General features: G+C 38.0%; 1 protein-coding gene across 1 annotated transcript in view; it reads right to left on the reverse strand.

Moving 5' to 3' along the window:
* LOC100707684 (mitogen-activated protein kinase kinase kinase kinase 3) overlaps positions 1-20,291 on the reverse strand; it is a 45,151-nt gene that overhangs the window by 17,429 nt on the left and 7,431 nt on the right. Inside the window, 16 exon segments of the mRNA XM_003438227.5 lie at positions 467-505; positions 928-980; positions 3,849-3,911; positions 6,240-6,298; positions 6,452-6,524; positions 9,442-9,558; positions 10,740-10,821; positions 10,984-11,046; positions 11,416-11,547; positions 12,265-12,337; positions 12,576-12,618; positions 12,965-13,012; positions 13,151-13,206; positions 13,317-13,381; positions 13,614-13,704; positions 16,082-16,139. Of these exon segments, the coding sequence (XP_003438275.3) occupies positions 467-505; positions 928-980; positions 3,849-3,911; positions 6,240-6,298; positions 6,452-6,524; positions 9,442-9,558; positions 10,740-10,821; positions 10,984-11,046; positions 11,416-11,547; positions 12,265-12,337; positions 12,576-12,618; positions 12,965-13,012; positions 13,151-13,206; positions 13,317-13,381; positions 13,614-13,704; positions 16,082-16,139 (1,115 nt within the window).

Here is a 20,291-nt window from a genome sequence, read left to right on the forward strand (position 1 = left end):
GAGTTCAGTGAAACACATTTTTCATCTCAGACTTACTCACCGAAAGTAGCAAAGCACATAAATAGCAATCATTATATCTTGAAGAGGAATTTCTCCATAGAAAATGAAACCCAGTGGCTAAAACTCTATGTCCATATGTGTGACTGCACACATGAGAATGTGCATGTTTGTTGGTGTGTGCGTGCATGTGTGTGTGAGAGCCATGCTCTGCAGGAAACTCCTATGAAGCGCAGCCATTTCCTAATGAGAACAAAGCAAGAAGCAAGCCTGAGAGGAAATAAAACCCAGCAGAATCCAAAACGCCGAGAGCAGTGAGACAGCCTGAAGTAATTACTATAGCATTAGTTGCATGTGATTGGCCTCATTAGTCCTGCCGTTAAACAATGATTGGCTCATGGGTAGGCGTGGTTAGAGCACCAGCAGATCCAAGACACTAAATGTGGACGCCAAAGTGGCGTAAACTCACCTCTGCTGCAGCTCCTCCTGCACCGATTTGAGAAGACTCCTGTTTGACAAGTGGGAAAAAGCACAAATGATAGAATAAAAAGAAAGACAAAAGTACCCAGCTTTTGATTTTGTGTATCGAGAATAAAATCTTAGTCCTTCCCAGTCTAGAGGACATTCTGCTGTGCTTATCTGAACCTCAGCTTTCTGCTTACAATGCATGCTTGTGAGCAGAAAGCTGCACACACACAGGGTTTTCAGTGTCATAAAGTTGGGACTGCTAACAGACTTTGAAATGCACAACATAAAATCTCTTCACATTCTGAGTCTCCTTATTGTCTACATCCTCGCTCAATCTAGACAAAAAAAATTAAAATAAAATAAAATAAAATGAAGGATACCTGCTACTATCAATGAAATAAAAGAAGAGAATCCAGGGGGAGGTAAATGTTTAAAAACAGAAAAGAAACAAGCCAGACTTACTTGTTTCCCCCCAAAAAACGTGATGAATCTTGACCATATTCCAGCTGCAAATCCTACAAGACAAATTAGATTACAACTGTGACATAACACTTCATAAATGGTTCATTTATAATTACATTAACAGGCGCTGTAGATCTTGGCCAACTGAGGCAGTAAACCACGTTTAAAGTTGTGGCCATCACTGAAGCCCTTTTCAGTTGCCAAATTACTGCAGACGCTGCCACTGTAGCAGCTGTGGTGACCGTTACAGCAGCCTGCTGGAAGTCACACCCACAATAAGAAGCTCTTTCACCTGAAGTATAATTCATAACCACAGACATTCACAGATGTATATGGTGAGCATATGGGTATTTATAGTTATACAGAGCTGACACTTGCTGAACTCACATTGTGGTCTAATACTACATATATTAATCATCGGGCGTTAGCTACAAAACAAGTCTGGCCATTGACACATTTAGGAAAAGGACCAATAATTAGGTGCACAACAAGTGAGTAATTTCAATTTCATCATTAAACAATGATGAAAAGGAGGTTGGAAACATTATCATCCTACTCATCCTGCTAATTTTTGCTAGAACTGGCTTCACAGATAGAACACAGAAGTTGTTTCCAAAAAGCGGTTCCCAGTCTTTTGGGCTTGTGAAACCCTAAAATTTTGCGTTATGGTCTCATGCACTGACTTGTTGTTAAGTCAATGACTTATTTTCCAGACGACACAAGTTCCTTTTAGGTCACAAACAGGTGAAAACATGCACCATTTCACAAAAAAGTTGAGGGAAAGCCAGAAAATGTAACATGCTGTCAGTTACTGAAGTTACCAGCTATGAAGCAACCCAGCAACCCAAACTCCACTTAAATCCAATCCAAGAAATACAGGACAGTAGATACGTTAATCATTTTTATTAACTATCATTAAATAGGTTTCACTGATGTAAAATATTGTAGTGCGGTGGTTGTGATGTGCTCCTTGTCCTTTCGACTGAACATTCTGTTATACTGTAGCCAGCTGTTGACTGCTGTTACAGTATTTTGGATAAACGTATTTTTGTATTTGGGAACATGACTAAACAAAAAGGTTTTATCTTCCAAACGCATTCAACACCTCTGAAGGAGGCATATAATGTCAAAATCGGATTTTCTCAATTCATTATCTTTGTCAAAATAGTCACAGTAACAAGATAGAAATCTCTCTAAAAGTCTCTCTGCAATATCTAGACAGCGGTACTTCTATCGGTCAAGTTTATCTAAACCTTTGCTCTTTTGTGTTGACTTCTTGGGTAAATTGACAACAAATACAAATGTATGACAGTGGCAAGAGTCTGAAGCCATAACTTTACAGAAGCATGCACAAAGAGCAACTACAAACTTATTTCTAATATTATTATATGTCATTACTAACATATTTGTTTTCTAAATCAATCAAACAATCAATACATATTTTTAGTGACACCCGTAATACAAAGTATCTTTAGTACAGTAAAGTACACCAGTAACTCTTTGGAGCAGTTATCAGATACATTGGTGGACCCCTAAGTGGCTCACAAACCGTGGATTGGGAACCAGTGTTTTAGACAATTTTGGTAAGAAAAGTGTTATGTTGTCATAAAGCACATTTGAGTGCAGTTGTGCAGATTTTATGAATCTGCAGGCTGACAATAAATTCAGCACTATGACAGTGGTCCTGAATTTAAATCAACTAATGAAATTCTGGTTCGATATCGGTGACATAAAAACCACAATGTGAATGCAGCATCTTGTCAGAGAAATATTTTTGAATGTTACGCCTGAAAGCGAAAGCATGCAAGAGGAAATGCGCAGTTCAGATGAGCAGACACAAAACACCAATGCTACAAAGAAACTACAAAGAAACACGCATACTAACAGACAAAAAACAAAGCAAAAGACAAGGCCTCGCTGCTCTGGTGAACTACAAGAGGTTAGAAGTCAGAAGCAACACTTTACAAAAGAGAGAAGCGCATTCTGTGGAAACATCAGAAATATGAAAAAAAATATTGAGTACCATACAACACACATTAAAAGTATATGTGTTAATAAATTTGGATGCAAACGCTACTGTGAGCAGACATGCCTTTTATATACTTTAAATCTCCTTTAGATGTCCTTGAGCAAGGCACTGCACCTCAACCAGCCCTTAGAGCTGCAGCTCCACTGCTGAACCTGATATATCTTCCTCTATATTAAAGTCTTAATACTTGGCAGGTATCTTGGCAGTCATTTTGAAGCACTTTAGAACAAACTTTTAATTCAGTGGTTGCTGACACATAAAAACTGCATGTACAGAAGTCCAGTTAAATCTGATTTTAAAAGGAGAAAATACTAGAAAAGTTAGCCGACTTTCCCCAAAATATGCTTTTCCCCCCTGAAAGCTACACTTCTGACACAATTCTTCAATACATCTCAACTAGACATTTGCTGAGTAACGTGCCTCTCCACTGTAGTGACCCTCCCTGTGTTTATACCTCTGTGTGCCAATCTGTGTATTTTATGCATATATGAGACACAACAACAGCAGCGCTAACGACTCTAATCACCATGACAACTACAACACCAGTTCGTGAGGCAAAAGCTGAAGCTGAAAAAAAGAAGATAAAGATGGGCAGTAACAGACGGGTGGACTAGAAGAGATGGATCAACAATGTGAAATAACAAATACACAAGTTGGACATCGAGCAGCTGAGAGATTCAGAGCTCTGAAAAAGGACAAAAGTAGGACAAGGACTCATCCTTCAGAGTTTAAGAATGAGCAAGATGACGAGTAAAAGTAAGATATTTAAAAAAATTAATTAAATTATATTTTAAATAAAGCATGACGTTAAAAATTGACAGACTGAAAATAAATGGGCCAACAGCTGGAGAGATGGAGAGGCTGAAACAAAGAGAGACTAAAGGTGTACTACCAGATTAGATCTTGCTGTATAGTAGAGCTCCTCAACACAGTCCAGATAGGGCTCAGAATCACACTGGTCAGCAAGACAGAGCGAGAGAGACCTCAGTTAATACATTAACCTGTCCTGGACTAATGGTGGGGAACAGGTAGGAATGGTGATATGGAGGGAAGGGATGAGTTGTGAAAAATGAGTTTGGGTTAAAGCTGTGTCCACGCTGGAAATGATTCGCTTGTCGCACATCGCTTTCAAGCTGGCGGCTCATCGTTTTGAGACATTCCAGGTTCCGGTTGTCTAAGTTACTCTCTATAGTTTACTACCAGGTCATATGTCGGTCAAGGGTATTCTTCAGTTGCTTGCCTGGAAGTTGGGAACAGTTTATCTCGGGTCCCGCCCACTTCAAGGCAGCAACAGTTAAGTTGTCTTTATTTGCTTCAAGTCGCCAAATGTCATTCTATGTCTATGGGTCACTATGAATCACTATGAATCACTTCCAGTGTGTACGTAGCTTAAGGCCATTTTTATTTATTTTTTAATAGGTCCTTGACTTGGCAAGAAAAGGGTAGGGTATATTTGAGTAATAATCTTAAGAGAGGAGGAGACAGATGTGACTTTAAAACATATAGATGGAGGTTTGAAATGGAGAGAAAATAATAAACTGTGCTACAACAGCATATATGTGAGCCTACAAAATATAAAGTTAATAAGGGTATTTTTCATAACCTTCTATAAACAAATTAAACAACTAATTGTAGCCAGCTGTATTCTGGGTAGTATTTCCACACATGTATTTCCCACTCATCATGGGTATGGATATCCTGGTATGATTAGGCTATTAACGTTTTCTTTGAACCGTGCTTGTTCCAAAGTGTAATTTAAATGAATTCTTCCAATTTTGCCAAGAGAAATGGTCAAATATTCAGCCAGAAGATGGTTGATGGATACCAAAAAGTCTGATTGGGACATTTATCCAAATATTAGTGGGTGTGTATGTATACTTTAGAACCTGTGTGGATACAAGAAATCCAAAAATATTTCAAACTTGTGCACTCAATCCTTGCTTTGTTAAGTTATTAAAGACATAAGGTGTACAATCATTGCATCCTGGAAAGAGAACAGTTCATGTTAAAAGCCAGAATTTACCATGGCATTCAAGCCCATGATGAGTGTCCGTAAACTTGTGATCAGCGTTTTAGAGGTACTGTCTGTTACTATGGGTCTGTTTGATTTTTGGCCACTATAGCAAAAACAAAAAAACAAATACTTGCACAGAGTCTCTTTTGAGCAAAATGTTATAATATGAATGCTAAAAAACAGCACGGCAGCCCTCACCGGATAGAACTTGGAGCTACAAGCTAAAAGCTAAAATCTACACATGTCACAAAACAAATGTAATGCAAGCTGTTAAAGTTCCCTTAAGAAGAAAGTAGAAATGGACAAATGAATGATTGTTGATAAATGATGATATACAGATCATATGATGTTAATAGGATAGCATTATTCCAAATTTAGAGATCAAAAGATAAAGGGGCTAAGGAGAGGTTTGGTTAGACTTTTTGGTGAACTATCAAACAAAACTTTAAGAGGGTGGGGACAGTGGAAGAAGTGCAAAGAAAGGACAAAAGGTGAAAAGGAAGTCAGGGAGCAACATATACTGGGAAAAAAATATCAAGAAATAATAGCTCAGCCAAAGATTTTCCTAAAGAACTTATGCTAACTTTTTAACCAAAACTGAGCATAATCTGACCAAGATAAATTACAAATTTTATGCAAATGAAAGCCAAGAACACGACTTTTATTCTAATGAGTTCTGTCCAACCAGTAGTGAAAGAAAGCTACTACTGACAAATTATACCTGTGTTTGTCAAACAGCAATAACAAGAGGTCTACAGTTACAACTTCATTCAAATGAATCCATTAAGCTGTTTATCCAGCTGGGTTGTGTATTTTAATCTAGTGAAATAACACTGTTCAGACACAGCCTTCAGGATTTGGTGAATCCCAAAACATTCCAGGTCAAATTGGACTTTTAATCCCTCCAGCAAGCACAAGATCCACCAGGGTCTACTCTCTTTACAATATATTCACTTAACCTCTACTCTAAGCTTAAAACACCCTGGAAAGTCAGCCTGCTGGTTACTGTAAATCCGATTTTATATGTAACTGGGCATTAGATTTCTGCCAATCTTGTTGTTATACCCATATAATAATTAGCAAAACATGCCATTCCTAACCCTTAGAATATTTAACTAGGATTGGTTCAACACAGACAGAGAAAAACATTGATTGGTGGAGGTGCCATGTGTGATTAGGTGAGGGACAGCCATGTTGGTACTGGTTAATTAACAACCACACAAATCTCCTCTCATTCGCAAACATACAAACATAATGTCACCAACTCACCGGTTCATGATGAGGTTGTGTTTCCTTTTCCAAAAGACTATCAAACTTCACTTGATCGACTGAGAAAGGCAAAATAAGAGAGAGTGGGGAGGACAGGAGAAAGGGAATATCATGAGGTAGGGAGATATATACCGAGTAAGATGACTGAAGAAGGAGAAAAAAGATACTAAAGGCATTGTATTTATTCACATTGACCTTTTGTAGCAACTCACATTTCATCTCGGACAGTGTTTTTCCTTCCCTGGTGCTCCTGCTGGTGGAGCGGATACGATAAGGAACCGGGGACTATCAGGAAATAAAAAGCAAAGCAGACAGTGAAAAAGCTGCTCAAAGATTGGACACTCAGTGTAGCGGTTTGCACTAGATTTGGAAAGATCACAATAGGTTTAAGAACAAAAACATAATCCCACTGCTATTTCCTGTGGGTGGGATTTGATGACACAGCAAAAATAGAGAGCCCCACACACACACACACACACACACACACACACACACACACACACACACACACACTGCAAGAACACGACCAAAACAAACAACAGCAACACAGTCAGAGGAAAACCATTCATCACCCGTTTGGTTTCAAACACTGGATACCTGTAAGCTGTAAAGTCCTCTTTACATTGGGAGATTTATGACAGAGGATAACATGAGAGATTGTCAAACAGTATCTCATCAGCATCATCTAATGATCTACATTCTCAATAGAAGCAGAAAAACAAGGTTTAACTGCTGAAATGGAAAACTGTAATTGGTTATGTAATGTTTCATGAGTGCAGCTGGTCATTCTTATTTTGAACCACAGTTATTGTTAATTTACATTAAAATCTAAACTCAATCCCACAGAAATCTAATGACACAGCAACCTCAGTGCATGCTTATGAAGCACTGGAAGACAAACCAAGACTACTAAAGACCATGCATCAATCAAAGCAACATTTAGCACTCGGCTCCTCCAACAGACACTTTTGTTTGCTTTTATTTAAGACCAACTTGTTATAAAGTCCGTTCTCATAAGACACAAACCATCATTAATATCTGAAAGGTTAAAGACAAGTGAAGATGGCTTCCATAACTATAACATTTTAGCAACCTACAGCCTTTTAGCCTTCCACGACACTTTGCCTACAATTTGAAATATCAAAAGGTTGGAGGGTTTTTTTTTTCCCCCCATGTGTTTGTGAATAAATTTGACACTTAAAAGCACAATTGTAGGAAGTGTGACAATGTGATATTTTTGAAGCCATCTTCATGAATTTAGGCACTTCTTTATCATCCCAGGTGCTACAGAACTGAAGTGAATGGAAAAGATCCTTAGTGATGCTACTTATGCCTTCTTTCCACTAGCAGACGCTCGAGTTGACTTTTGGGGCTTTTTGTTTGGTGGTAGTGCTGACTTGGCCGGGTTTCCAAGCAAGGGCAAGTTCAGCTGAAAATGTGACGTCAGCACACTGCATGTCACTGATAGGCGAGGGAGTAACGTCACTGGATGAGTCATGAGGGTGACTCCTGCGCAAGAATCAAACTGCTATTTTTTTTTTTTTTTTTTTAGACATGGCAAATAGGGAAATGGGCTACACACAAACCAACACTGGTCCAATGACAAGATGCAGATGTATTTGTGCTAATGACAGAATCCAGAGGGAGCTAGACCATGGTTGTGTTGTATTTGTGTTGCATACATATGAGACATTAAAGTGGTATAAAACTATAATGGAAAACAACGGAAACTGAGTAGAGCAAAGTAGAGTCGAGTTGAGGCGCTAGTGGAAAAGAGTCATAACTGACCTGATTTCCTGCAACTAAAGATTCTCACCAATGTTGCCAGTTGTTGTTGTTGGAAGGTTACTTTTGTCTGCCTATAGTTACTATATGTCAGTCATAAACACTATAAACTTTATAATTTGCTACATTTACAAAGCCATTTCTATTCTACTGCTGTTTTTTTTTTTAAAGTTTTTTACGTAATTATTTTTTGTTTTTAATTGGGATCCTTATATCTGTGACATTTTTACCTTAATGAAATATATGTTTTATCTTATTCTATTTTAATGATCCACTGATTTATTCTACTTAAGTTGAGCCATTTATAGGCTGTGCTTAATGTTTTGGCTGCTGTAATACAAGAGTTTTTCAAATTATTAGGAGAAATACAGTGGACCTTATCCTTTCATGGCCTTTTATTTGTTCACAACTACACAGAGATGACGTTAAACCCAGTAAGTAATAAATCACCGGAATTTCCTTATAGCCAACCCTTATCTTTCTATTTTGTTCACACACAAGCGCTGTGCAGTTGTGGCTTAAATCATTAACTTCAACTGTGTTCTGAAAATTTTAAAGTTTTAAAGCTTTAAATAATCTCATTACTTAAAGCATTCAAGTAAAACTTTAACAAATGTGCTTAAGATATTATAAGCAAATTTTAGAATAAGAATAATGACGTAATTTTGTGTGATGCAGTTGTATAAAGTCAGCTGATTTGAATGTCAACAGAAAGGTCTATTAAACTGCCATAGTAATCCATCAAATGACTGTTTCACATACCAATGTCAACTTCCACGGCAACACCAGCAGAAACTGAACTGGAAATTTACTTTCTATTCATTCAGTTCTGTAGTCCTATTCCCAGTGAGGTCAACAAAAAAAAATAAAATCTACTGTCAGAAGAGTTTGTGTTAGAATGACATCAGCGCAGACACTGCAGCCACAGTAGTACCTTCCTACGGGCTGCAAAACGGGGTGCACGTCGAGCACCGGGACTTATGGGAAGAAAGTGACCCCTGTACTTAAACTAAGGATTCAGAGGATCGGGGAGGGGGAATAGAAGACAGGAGAAGAAAATAAAATGTGGGGAGGTAAAAGAAGTGCTAAAAAGAAGAAGAGAAAAACAAAAGTGAACCAAAAACAGAAAATGAGAAATAAATCTGAGAGAAGCAAAAGAAGAAGTGGAAAGAGAGGAATGAGTAAGAAAGGGAAAGACAGAGCAGAAAGATGACTCACATGTGACAAAGAAAGGAGGGAGTAAGCATGGAGAGAAAAAGCTGTGAATGACAAAGGAATTTAATGAAAGGACAAATGAGGAGACAGAAGGAAGTGAAGGAGGAAGAAAAGAAGCATGATAGAGTAAAACACAATCACATTTATGCTTGGCCCGACGAAACTTTGGGTTTAACAGAAAATCCTGAAGGTCAAAGGTTACCTCAGGCTCAGGGTCGTCATCATCAAAGTCGTTGAAGGTGCTGTGGTCGGGGTTGTTGGCTTTATCCAGCAGCTCAATCGCTAGCGTCCTGCTGAGAGGCTGGGAAACAAAAGGGTGCTGGAAGAGAAACAAGAGTTGGAATCAATCCAGGTGACATCATCAATGACACATTTTTAAAACAAACAAATAAAAAAATAAAAAAACTGTACTGGGTAATATGTGATTCTTAAATAAGCAGAGCTGCGACTAATCCAGCTGCTCATTAGGGTGCTGACAAATTGATATGCCGTTTAAATAATAGCCCTAATTGCTGTAGCACATAGTGATGAATGATGCTTACAAAGCAAACTGAAGTTTATGCTTTCCTTCCATTATTTAGATCTTGCTTCATGCATCATACATCACGTTGCTCCAGCTTCTTTTATACACAGTACCTTTTAACATCACAGAATGCACCTAGTACACATGTGAACGCTTCATATATAATACATGACACCATGACCACTTAGAAGTTTTATAAGATATTGAGGACTGATCGAATGAGGAAAAAAAATTATTACAAAAGGTTATAATTTTTTAACAGTGGATTTTTTAGTAGACTTATTTTGGAAGTCTAATGCTGCTTGCTTGAGGTGTAATCACACATCCTGTTTGGGCATCTTGTTTTAAATTTGGCCAATTTCAGCCTTAAAGTATGGCTCATGGGCAGTGACGCAACACATTAAAGTGTAGCTTTACAAGTAACCTTTTCACTGTGTTTGAGATACTGGCCGGACCTACATTGGGTTAAAATAGCAACCCTTTAACCTGAATTTCACTTTGAAGAAAACAACCAAGTTGCAGGCAACAAATCTGCACAAAAAGCTGCATAGTGTGTGGTAGTGCTGTGTGGTAGTGCTGTGTGGTTGCTCTCGCTCAGGCATGCGCCTTAAAAACTGCTGTTTGTGTCAAACTGAATACTGGGTCCGTCTGACACAGTAGTTTATATATGCACATTTTAGGTTCATGACAAACCTGCAGAGCACACATGCAGGTGGCCCAAATAGGATTTCCACAAAGCAACCAAAAAATAGCAGCAAAGCTGGAAGCTATCCATCAGGCTGCCTCAAAAAGGAGATCTGCCAAATCTGAAATGGCTTTTGATATTTATAAACAGTGTTGGGCAATTTTGTCAGCATGCCTAGTTTCCTAACTTAACATAAAAGTTGGGTGGGAAGCCCTATCATTTTTGTTTGTTTTACATCATGTAAATATGATTGGAGATGGACCGTAATGTCTGAAAGTTAAACTTTCCTCACCTGCAGCAGTTTCTCAGCTGTGGGCCTCTTTTTTGGGTTCTTGGTCAGAGCCAGTTTGACAAAATGGTGGAAGTTATTCGTCCTATTAGTTCAGCAGGGAGAGTAATGCAGAGAAAAAAGGAAAAAGGTTTAATGTTTTAGCCCTATAAAATGATAAAAACTGGTCACTTAAACAGCTGGGTGTTACATCTATAGCAAATGTGAGCAAGACCAAAATATATGCAAAAGCATGACAGTGTCTTACCACTTCACTTTATCTTTCAACTTAGGAGGCTGGAAATTACTCTTTGTCATTAAGAACAGAGCCCTGTTGGGAGAGAAGAAGAAAAAACTTAGGAAAATCGCCTTTACAAGCATAGCAAGAGATTCTTTCCTAGCACTCAGTAATAAAGCCAATTTGATACACAATATCTACTCCAAATGACTAAAGCCAGTGTAATATATCAAAAGAATAAAGATTAACATCTCCAGGACATAAATAGAGCAACATTTTGTAAAGAAACCTTTTAGACTTGTCACACAAAAATTATCTAAAGCTAATAACATTAATGTCTGTCAGTGGTTCTGACATTCATTAAATACATGCAGAGATGCATGTTAAGAATTAAATCTTTAAAATAATATTATAAACATTCTTTACTATCATTGCATCATCACAGCCCGCACACACTCCTACCTCATTGGGTGCAGGTCGAACATGGGTGGCTGCAGTTCAGCAAGCTCTATTGCAGTGATACCCACAGCCCAGATATCACACAACTGGTTGTAACCCCCTTTCCTCTCCACCGCTGCTACCTCAGGAGCCATCCTGTACAAGGAAACCAAACAGAAGGACTGTATGAAAACAAGATGCATATAAGAGGGAGAAATGATCAACTATCCAAATGGGTTACACAGCTACACACAAGCACAGAATGTGAACTTTATACAGTATTTCCCAGCAGTAGCACAGAAACTCCCCAACATAACCCCAAATGCAGCTCTGTGATTTCTCTACAACTAACAAGTACTATTTATTTCTGGGTTTTGTTCTTTTGCACTAAAGAACAGCTAATATAATAAAGGAGAGAAACACATTAGTTGACAAATCCCTATGTGTAAAAGGATGACCCATTAGCAGCAAACATTGTATTGAATGATGATTAAAGCACTCTTACAGAACAGGAGGAGTAAATGTATCCAACAAATCAGTGAGTGGATCAGCCAGAACTTCCTTCAGCTCAACGCTGAAAAGGCTCAAGTAATTATTTTTGGCTCCAGAAATGCAAGGTTAGAAGTCTTTCAGGTCAATTTTTACCTTATTTTAATCATTAATTTTTATTTTAATAATTTTAATCTTTTTTTCCATTAATTATTTATAATTTTAATGCATTTGTCTCATATTTTCCTCAGTAAAGCACTCTGAATTGCTTCTGTATGAAAAGTGCTTGCCTTGCCCTGTCCTGCTGGGTCTTATTTTTATTGTTCTACCTGCGTACCCCTATGCAATGTCAGTGAAGCTTTTGGTTAAATATAAACAACTTACCAGTAAGGTGTTCCAATGAATGACTTCCTCTTTGCTAGGGTTGCTGTGATCTGGGCTGATACGCCAAAGTCAGCTAAGGAATAAAGAAGAAGAAAAAAGAGGAGAGGAAAAAGTGGATAAAGGGAAATAGAATTAGAGGAATGTAATGATTGAGAAGGGAGAATGTAAAGAAATAAATACAAAGTGAAAGAGGAACAGAAGAGAGGCCAAGGAAAAAAGGAAAAAAAAAAAAAACAAGTCAGCAAATGAGGCCATTCAGATTCAGTCTGTTGAAGCAGAAGGTAATTGCAGGCCTTGCGTGTTTCTCTCACCTAGTTTCACATAGCCATTGTCTGTCAGGAGGATGTTGGCTCCCTGTAGGGGACGGAAAGAAAAAAACAACAAAAAAAACCCAACAAAAACAAAACATACTGAGCTTTAGGATCAAACACACAATTTTACACTTCAACTAAACTCTACATATTAATACTAATTATAATAAGTATAATTAGTATTAATTATTAACTTAGCTGGTAGTGGGGGAATGTCTATTCATTTCTCCTATAACAAACACAAGCTATATGTGGTTGTACACCAACAACACAAAGTGTAAATGTACAGCCAATATGTAGATTTTCAGAAATCAGATTTAACAACTAATCATGACTATAACTTTATTTATGAACAAATCATTGCCCACTGCCTTTTTCTCCAAACTCACCTTAATGTCTCTGTGCATTTTGCCTTTATTGTGCAGGTAGTATAAACCCTGTAAATAGAATTACACAGCAAATGACGTTACCGTTACTATTACTCATAAAATAAGACAACAATAACATGATAAAGATAATGAAATCTTAAATCTTAATCTCAATCTTGCCCACATTATCAGTGCTGTAGACACTACCTGTAGGGTCTCCCGTGACATGTAAGCTATCTGTGATTCTGACAAAGGCCCAGTTACTGGAATATTAGATAAAAAAAAGACAGAAACCATGAGGGGAAAAAAAGAGACTATCAAAGATCACAGTAAAAACGAAATGGTTTGAATCATTGTGCCTGGGTGTCCTTACCATGATAGATATCTTGCAGAGAACCACCTCCACAGTACTCCATGCTGATCCATAACTTATCTCTTCTGCACACACACAAAGAGAACTCTGTCTAAGTGCATGTTTACATTTACTCACAAGGCATGAGCCCTTCGCCTCCTTCGATCTGTCTTACACCAGCTTGTGTTTTTCCTCTCTGACACTCATAGTTTTTTCGAATAAAAATATGAGGCACTTAAATATCAATTAAATGCACTCTAATAATAACCATAAGAAAATACTGCACTCCACATCTGGCACACACACACACTCTCTTACCGGAGATAACTGCCAAAATAGGCAACAATGTTGGAGTGTTTACAGTCCTTCATCATTATAATCTCCTGCTGCACGACTGCAAAGTCCTCACCTTCAATAAAAACAAACACAATATTATTATAGTGATCATTTAGTATGTAGCTTGGCATTGTTATGACTTACAGAATAACACAAAGCGCGAACAAGGCTGGGTTTGTTTATTATTTTCTGTTTCTGACAGACTGTTCTTGCACTTGTGTCTGAACCACTAAGAGGAGCACAAACTGAAGTAAAGCAGTTCATCAGTCCAAAAGCATAAATTGTACAGTAATTAAACAAGTAAGTAAACAATATTTCTTTATATAGGACTTTCTGCAGATTGAATTCATGACATGCTATAAAAAAACCCAATACATAGCATACACAGTGGTAGGATATAGTTCAACAGCTGTCCTGTAATGTCTAGCAGTGTCCCCCAAATAATATTTTTTGGGCTCGATATTGTTAGTGACAAATCAGCTGTCATGAATTCAAGGTTACAGATGCACCAACTGATCAGATGGGGACCAGTTTTCAGGATTCCTAGCCTGGACTGGTAACCAGCTGCTCAACATTGTCTATGTCCAATTATGAGCCAGTTCCTTCCATGCATGTGCAAAATGTGCAAACTGACACTGGCAAATATTGCACACTCATATGACCAGCCACACATTGTTAGTGTGTGCCTGTGGCTGTTAGCGACTTCTTCGCTGCAAGTGAGGATGATGCAAAGTTCGCCAAACTAGATCATCAGTGAACTGGCATGAAAACTTAAATTAAGTATCGTCACAGAGCTGAAGATGATTATTTAAACTGAAGAAGGAAAAAAAAGAAGTGGCCAAAGCTACGTGGCGTGCAGATGGAACCACAAAGCATGTAGCCTCAATATGAGCCTTGGTATGAGCAGTGGAAGAAAAAGAGAAAAGGGTTGCTCCCTTGTTATCTGGTGAATGATGTAAGTTAAACAAGTTAAATGATGTAAGTAACTTAAATTTGTGTTTTTATAGAAATCTGTTACACCTGCTTTTGTTTGGAAAGGTAAATTATGTGTACATTAACTCATTTAATTTTCTATTATTTACTTTCAGAGTTGTTTAACAGTGAAGATCGTGTAACTTGTGCAGTTTAGGGGAACTGTAAAGTCTGATAACTGATTTAGTTATAAAAATACAATTCTGCATTGAAGAAAAGTTTATTTTTACCTTGTATATGGTGTGATTTGAAAATTAGAATTTTCAAAAATTGGAAATTAGCAAGTAAAAAACAAATAAATACATAAATAAATAAATGAATAAAACAGATCTAAAATCAGAAAGCCAATTACATTGCATCGCTTCTAAGATTGAACTCTAGATCTCCTGGCTTGATCTCCCCTCTCTACAGAGGGAGAGAGAGTTGCACCTTTGTTGCTAGGTGGTTATGAAAAGCCTCTAAATCTAGCCTCACTGTCGCTAGGGCGGTAAAAGTAAAGTGAACTAAAGTGTCATCATCGCTACTTAAAGAGGGAGGGTCAACTCAGGCAAAAGCACAGATGACATCTATTACCACAAAAAAAAAAAAAAAGAATATTTGAATGTCAAAAACCCGGTATCTACCCAAAGAAAGGGCATCTGAACAGCTGACTATTTGGATTATTCAAATATTTTACTTACTAAATGAAATGCACGATTTAAACAAGAAAAAGAAAAGTGAGGGAAAGGACACAGTTAAGGGGGGGAAAGAGCACAAGTATCAGTGAGTGCTGGGTAAGAGGGCATAGTATGGAAAAGAGGTTTGTAATAAAGAGCTTCACAGACTAAAATAACAATCTGTTGGTGAATCTATAGAGAAAACTGAATAAGGAATATGACTTAGGAGCGAAAGAGAGAGATATGCACACACTAAATACAAAATGGACAGCAACAAAAAGTGGCAGAAAAGGGAATAGACAAAGATGAAGAGCAGGATATAGGAATGGAAAGACAAGGAGTAAGATAAAGCAAAAATAGGGGATATAAAGGAATAGACAGGAAGATAAGAACTATTATTTAGCAAGAAAAAGTGAGGTAAAGGATTTGAAAGAGAGCATAAGTAGGACACACTTAATGATGCTCCAGGTGACTAACTCGTCATTTAAATGAGAGATAAAAAGAAAGTATACTATTTGACTTTTTCTGTCATTTAAAAAAAAAAAAGACAGAAATGCAGAGGGTGTCCTAACATCTCTGAACCGGTACTTGCCATTGTACGTTTAATAATATAATAATAATAACATGTTTAACCAACTGGTATTTCCGGTGCCAACTAGCAAGGGCGTCAAGTTTTAAACGTCTAGTCAGCTAGTTGCACACATCCTTAGATTCAACAAGAAAAAAAAAGTAGAAAGAGGAATTCAAAAACATGAGGAATAGGATACAGCGAGAAAAAAAAAAGGGAGATAAAGTAAGAGAGACAAAGATGAGGTAACTCACCGGGTTCCAGTTTGATGACTTTGATAGCAGCCAGCTCTCCTGTGTTTACATTACGAGCCTAAAGTATGACAAGAAGGAAAGTGAGTCATTGTAGGCTTGAACATGAACAGCAGTCATTAAGCAAAGTTGTTTAAGCAAGATCAAGGTACAACGTGACAGAACTGGAGAGCAGATAGAGAGAAACCCTAACTGTTTTCACTGCACCAAAGACGAAACTGTAATGTTCATTAGATGAGTTTCTATCAGCTGAGAGGAAGCTGAAAGAAACACCGAATCCACAAAAATGCCACCATCAAATATTGATGGTAAATATAATTGGTACTTTTTTGTCATGAGTGCTTGTGTCTTATTTTTTCAAAATCAGTTGTTTGTAGCCAGTATAGCAAATTAAAAATGTTCTGACATAACTCATTCGCAACCCTTTAAACCACAAACAGGATGGGGGAGGAATGTGTGGACTTGTTTTTCCTAAATTCCTGAAAAGCTGGCATAAGTCAGAAAAGAGGGGAACGGCAGTACAGAGGCAGATTTTCTATAAATAGAGGACTGCTGTTTACATTTAGCAGGAGTGCTGATGGGGTCAGAGAGGAATTACATATGAAATATACATGAGGAAAGAGATTCTTTTTCTTTTGGGTGATGCATGAATTGCGTGCTTCACTCAGGGCAAGAAAATGCCCACTGGCCTGTGTGTGACATAGAAGCAGCACTGTATGTGTGAGAGAATGGGGAAAAGAGTCCAGCACATTCCACATGGGAAGGAAAAAAAGAGCTTCAATACTATGAACAACCTAGGAGTACGGTGACATTGATCTAATACTTTTGGAATATTACTGAGTCTTAATTCTTGGTGGGGGGAAAGACATCAACATCTCCGTTCATTCTGATTCTTGACACAAGTTCATATTAATTTAACATTAGGGCGAGATACATTTACATTCCTTAGCACACAAAATAATGACACAAGCACAAACATGTCTGAGAGCGAGAGCAGGGTGACAGCCTCCCAGAATGATTTAGTACTTTTAAGGAAAAAAAAAAAAAAAAAAAAAAGGAAAAGGGAGCTACTTAAATAGTATGTAATTCGTTTGGCTTCAAACAGACCTTCAACATAAAACAGTGCTGTGCAAAATATGCAAGAAAAGAAAAAAAAGAAAAGCTTAAGGGTGGAAACATCAAACTTGTTTCAGTGCTTGAGCAAAAACACAGTGTAGAGTACATCCAAGCTATGGATGCGAGGATGTGATGTGAGCAGCTGTTGATGTGAGGCCCAAAAGTAAGCTCGCTATAGGAGTTCATATGATGCCAATCCAAACCCCGGAAACAGCTGGTTAAAAGCTCAACCCAGGATGCAACATCCCAAATAGCAAATATTTTTTTAATTTAAATGGATTATGAGACAATATTATGCAAGATCCTGAAGAGCTACGATGTTAACTTACTTTATTCATTGTTAAACTAAATTTATAAGCAGTTATGTTGTCCTTTTACTTACATTTCCAGATTTGTGTTCCTATCTGACTTATGCTGTAGCACTGATATTGCACTATAATGGTGCTGCTGGCACCCTGTGGCCATAAATTCGCACTTTGAATCGGGCAGTCTGTCATCACTGACAGCAGCTCGTTGGAAAAAGGATGAAAAATGTCCTTCACTTGTTTGCACTAATAAATCATGCTCCCTGCACGCTGCAATCACAGATAAAACATTATTCAGTATATTTTTTTTTATTGTCCTAAATGGTCACTTTGCAGGGAAGCTAGCCTATATAGGAGAGTAAAATAAGTGTCCATTTTAACATAAAAAGAGTATGAAATTAAAAACCCTTTGAAAATACAAATAAAATAAGTATCAAAATGAGAATAATTTAAAATGTAATGTTCTTTTTACTGGCTGTGATATCAGAGCAGGTATTATTTTACCATGGCAGTCCATCTGTGTCATCATGGCAAAACAAGATCTTGAGGACACCTATGGTAACAAGAACTACCACAAAGGCAGAGTACAGCCAGACAGAAACATAAGGGAGGGACTCGCCACTTACAAAAAAAAATTCTGAAAAGTTGTATGACACATGACCTGACCGTACCGGCAAAAGCCAACACACACACGATGATTTAAACAACCAAACTATGAAGTTGCAGTTGTGTTGTTGCACTGACACAAGCACATGTGTAGCAGAATAAATTACTGCTGCCACAACCGCTCGGATGCTTTACTGAGAAGAATGCCAAAAGGTCAAGACTTGCTAGGCAGGAATCTGGAACATCAAGACTCCGTCACAAAACTTTACAGGTGTGTAGCTGCACTATAATGAAACCACAAGGGTGTGTCCCCAGAATTCATTAGTACTGCACTTGGTATCAGTCCATCACCACCAGGATACTGTGTGTCAGATGCTGTGAAGCATAACGTGCTGACAGAACAGAGCAGTGACAGCCACTGTGGCTTAAGGGAAAAAAACAAAACAAAGTGGCACAAACAATGACTCAAACTTTACCGAGATCACTTCAGTAGTGTGCACTGTGGTCACACAATAGTGATGACAAAATAAATGTAAAAAAAAATCAAGGATAACCACAGGAAAAAACAATGTTAATGCCAAAAACTATTCAGCAACACCGCACAGAACACAGACACGTGAATTTTATTTTTATCCAACTATAGGATTTAAAAAAATAAAAATTCAAGTGAAGGAGGAGAACCAAGACCGATCCACATCAAAACAAAGTGGGGGGAGGGTGAGAGAGACAAAGAGAAGCAAAGAGAGAAGGAGATGGATGCAGAGTGGAGAGCAGAGACAGAGCGTCTTCAGACAGACCAGAGATGACTCATGGTCGCTCGGTGCCTCTGTTGGTGGCAAAAACACAGCCAGACTCAATTTTAGAGGCTTGCTGCTGGGACTGACTGATGGGTATTCCATCTTTCTGCAGCCAAGGGCCTGAAGGTTTGATCATTTGTTTAAAAACCAAAGTTTAGGCAGGAAAATTAGTAACAACCTCTTTCTTCCTGAAATATTACAGTGGCCACAACACAGAAGCACACTGTGGTTCTAAATTTTACAAAGTAAAAGAAGTCAGTGTTGGAATAAAACATCTAACAAATTCTCATAAAAGCATACACAGTTTTGGTGGCAGACTGTGGCTCAAGCGGTTTCCCCCTCCTTTCGTGATTCAGGATATCAGCTGCTCAGTTCGGGGCCTCTTTTCATAATGAATAATTGTATTTATTCAGTGAGTGGGGTAAGTCAAGGGTGGAGGCAGGCCAGTTCATCACCCGGGCATTTTTTTTTTGCTATGGGCATTGCTGTTGTAATACAAAAAGAATGTGGTGTGGCACTGTCTTGCTGAAATAGGCAAGACGTTCCCTTGTAATTATTCAGCCTGAACTGCAAGAAATGTGGCTCCAAAATCTGTATACAGATACAGTGTTCAGCTGCAGTTGTGCTAAACAGATGTGCCCCACTAACACACACGCGATGATTTTAGAACTTCACTCTATCTATCTTAAATGATCTTCAGCCCAGAGAGGCATCTCCAGATCTTGGTTTCTCCAGATGTCTTTTTCCTGTACCATACTCTTTCCTGTATGGTACAGTTTAACCTTGCATAACCTTCCATATTAGCACCATCCTCTCCTGTCTCCATAAACTTGTTGCAGTTATGATCTTATACTCCGTTACCATCTCATCTTCACTTTGTCTAATTTCTTCGAACTTTGAGGGTGAAAAACCCACCGTCAAAACAAACACACTTCCATGTAAGAGTGATCCAGTATAATCAGCTCCTTCTGCTAAAGGCCACTGAGCAGCTCCACTGCAAAAGCGCTGGAGTTAATGCCTGGCCTGGGGCAACAATTACAATAGTAGTTAGCCATTTACTTCCTTTGACAAGATTTCTCCAAGAGATTTCAGCTGTCCTTCCAATTACCACCACGCTTCACTGAACTTTAAGATAACCAGTGCATTAAGTAATGTCAAGTTCATGACTTAAGAGTTTCTGCTTTTAGTTTGCTCATTAACATTAATTTCTCAACTTTCATCTTAACTCTCCCTTAAGATTGTTACTTTTTTAAAAGACAAACATGATCTTTTCCTCTGCTGGTTAAGCGATGAAGCTTGAACCATTTTAAACATACTGGAAAAACATAAAAAGGTTACACAATTTTTAAACAATTACTCCTGGATTTAACTTTGCCAACCTGCTGATTG

Source organism: Oreochromis niloticus, linkage group LG13 (genome assembly GCF_001858045.2).
Source record: "Oreochromis niloticus isolate F11D_XX linkage group LG13, O_niloticus_UMD_NMBU, whole genome shotgun sequence".
Classification (NCBI taxonomy): Eukaryota; Metazoa; Chordata; class Actinopteri; order Cichliformes; family Cichlidae; genus Oreochromis; species Oreochromis niloticus.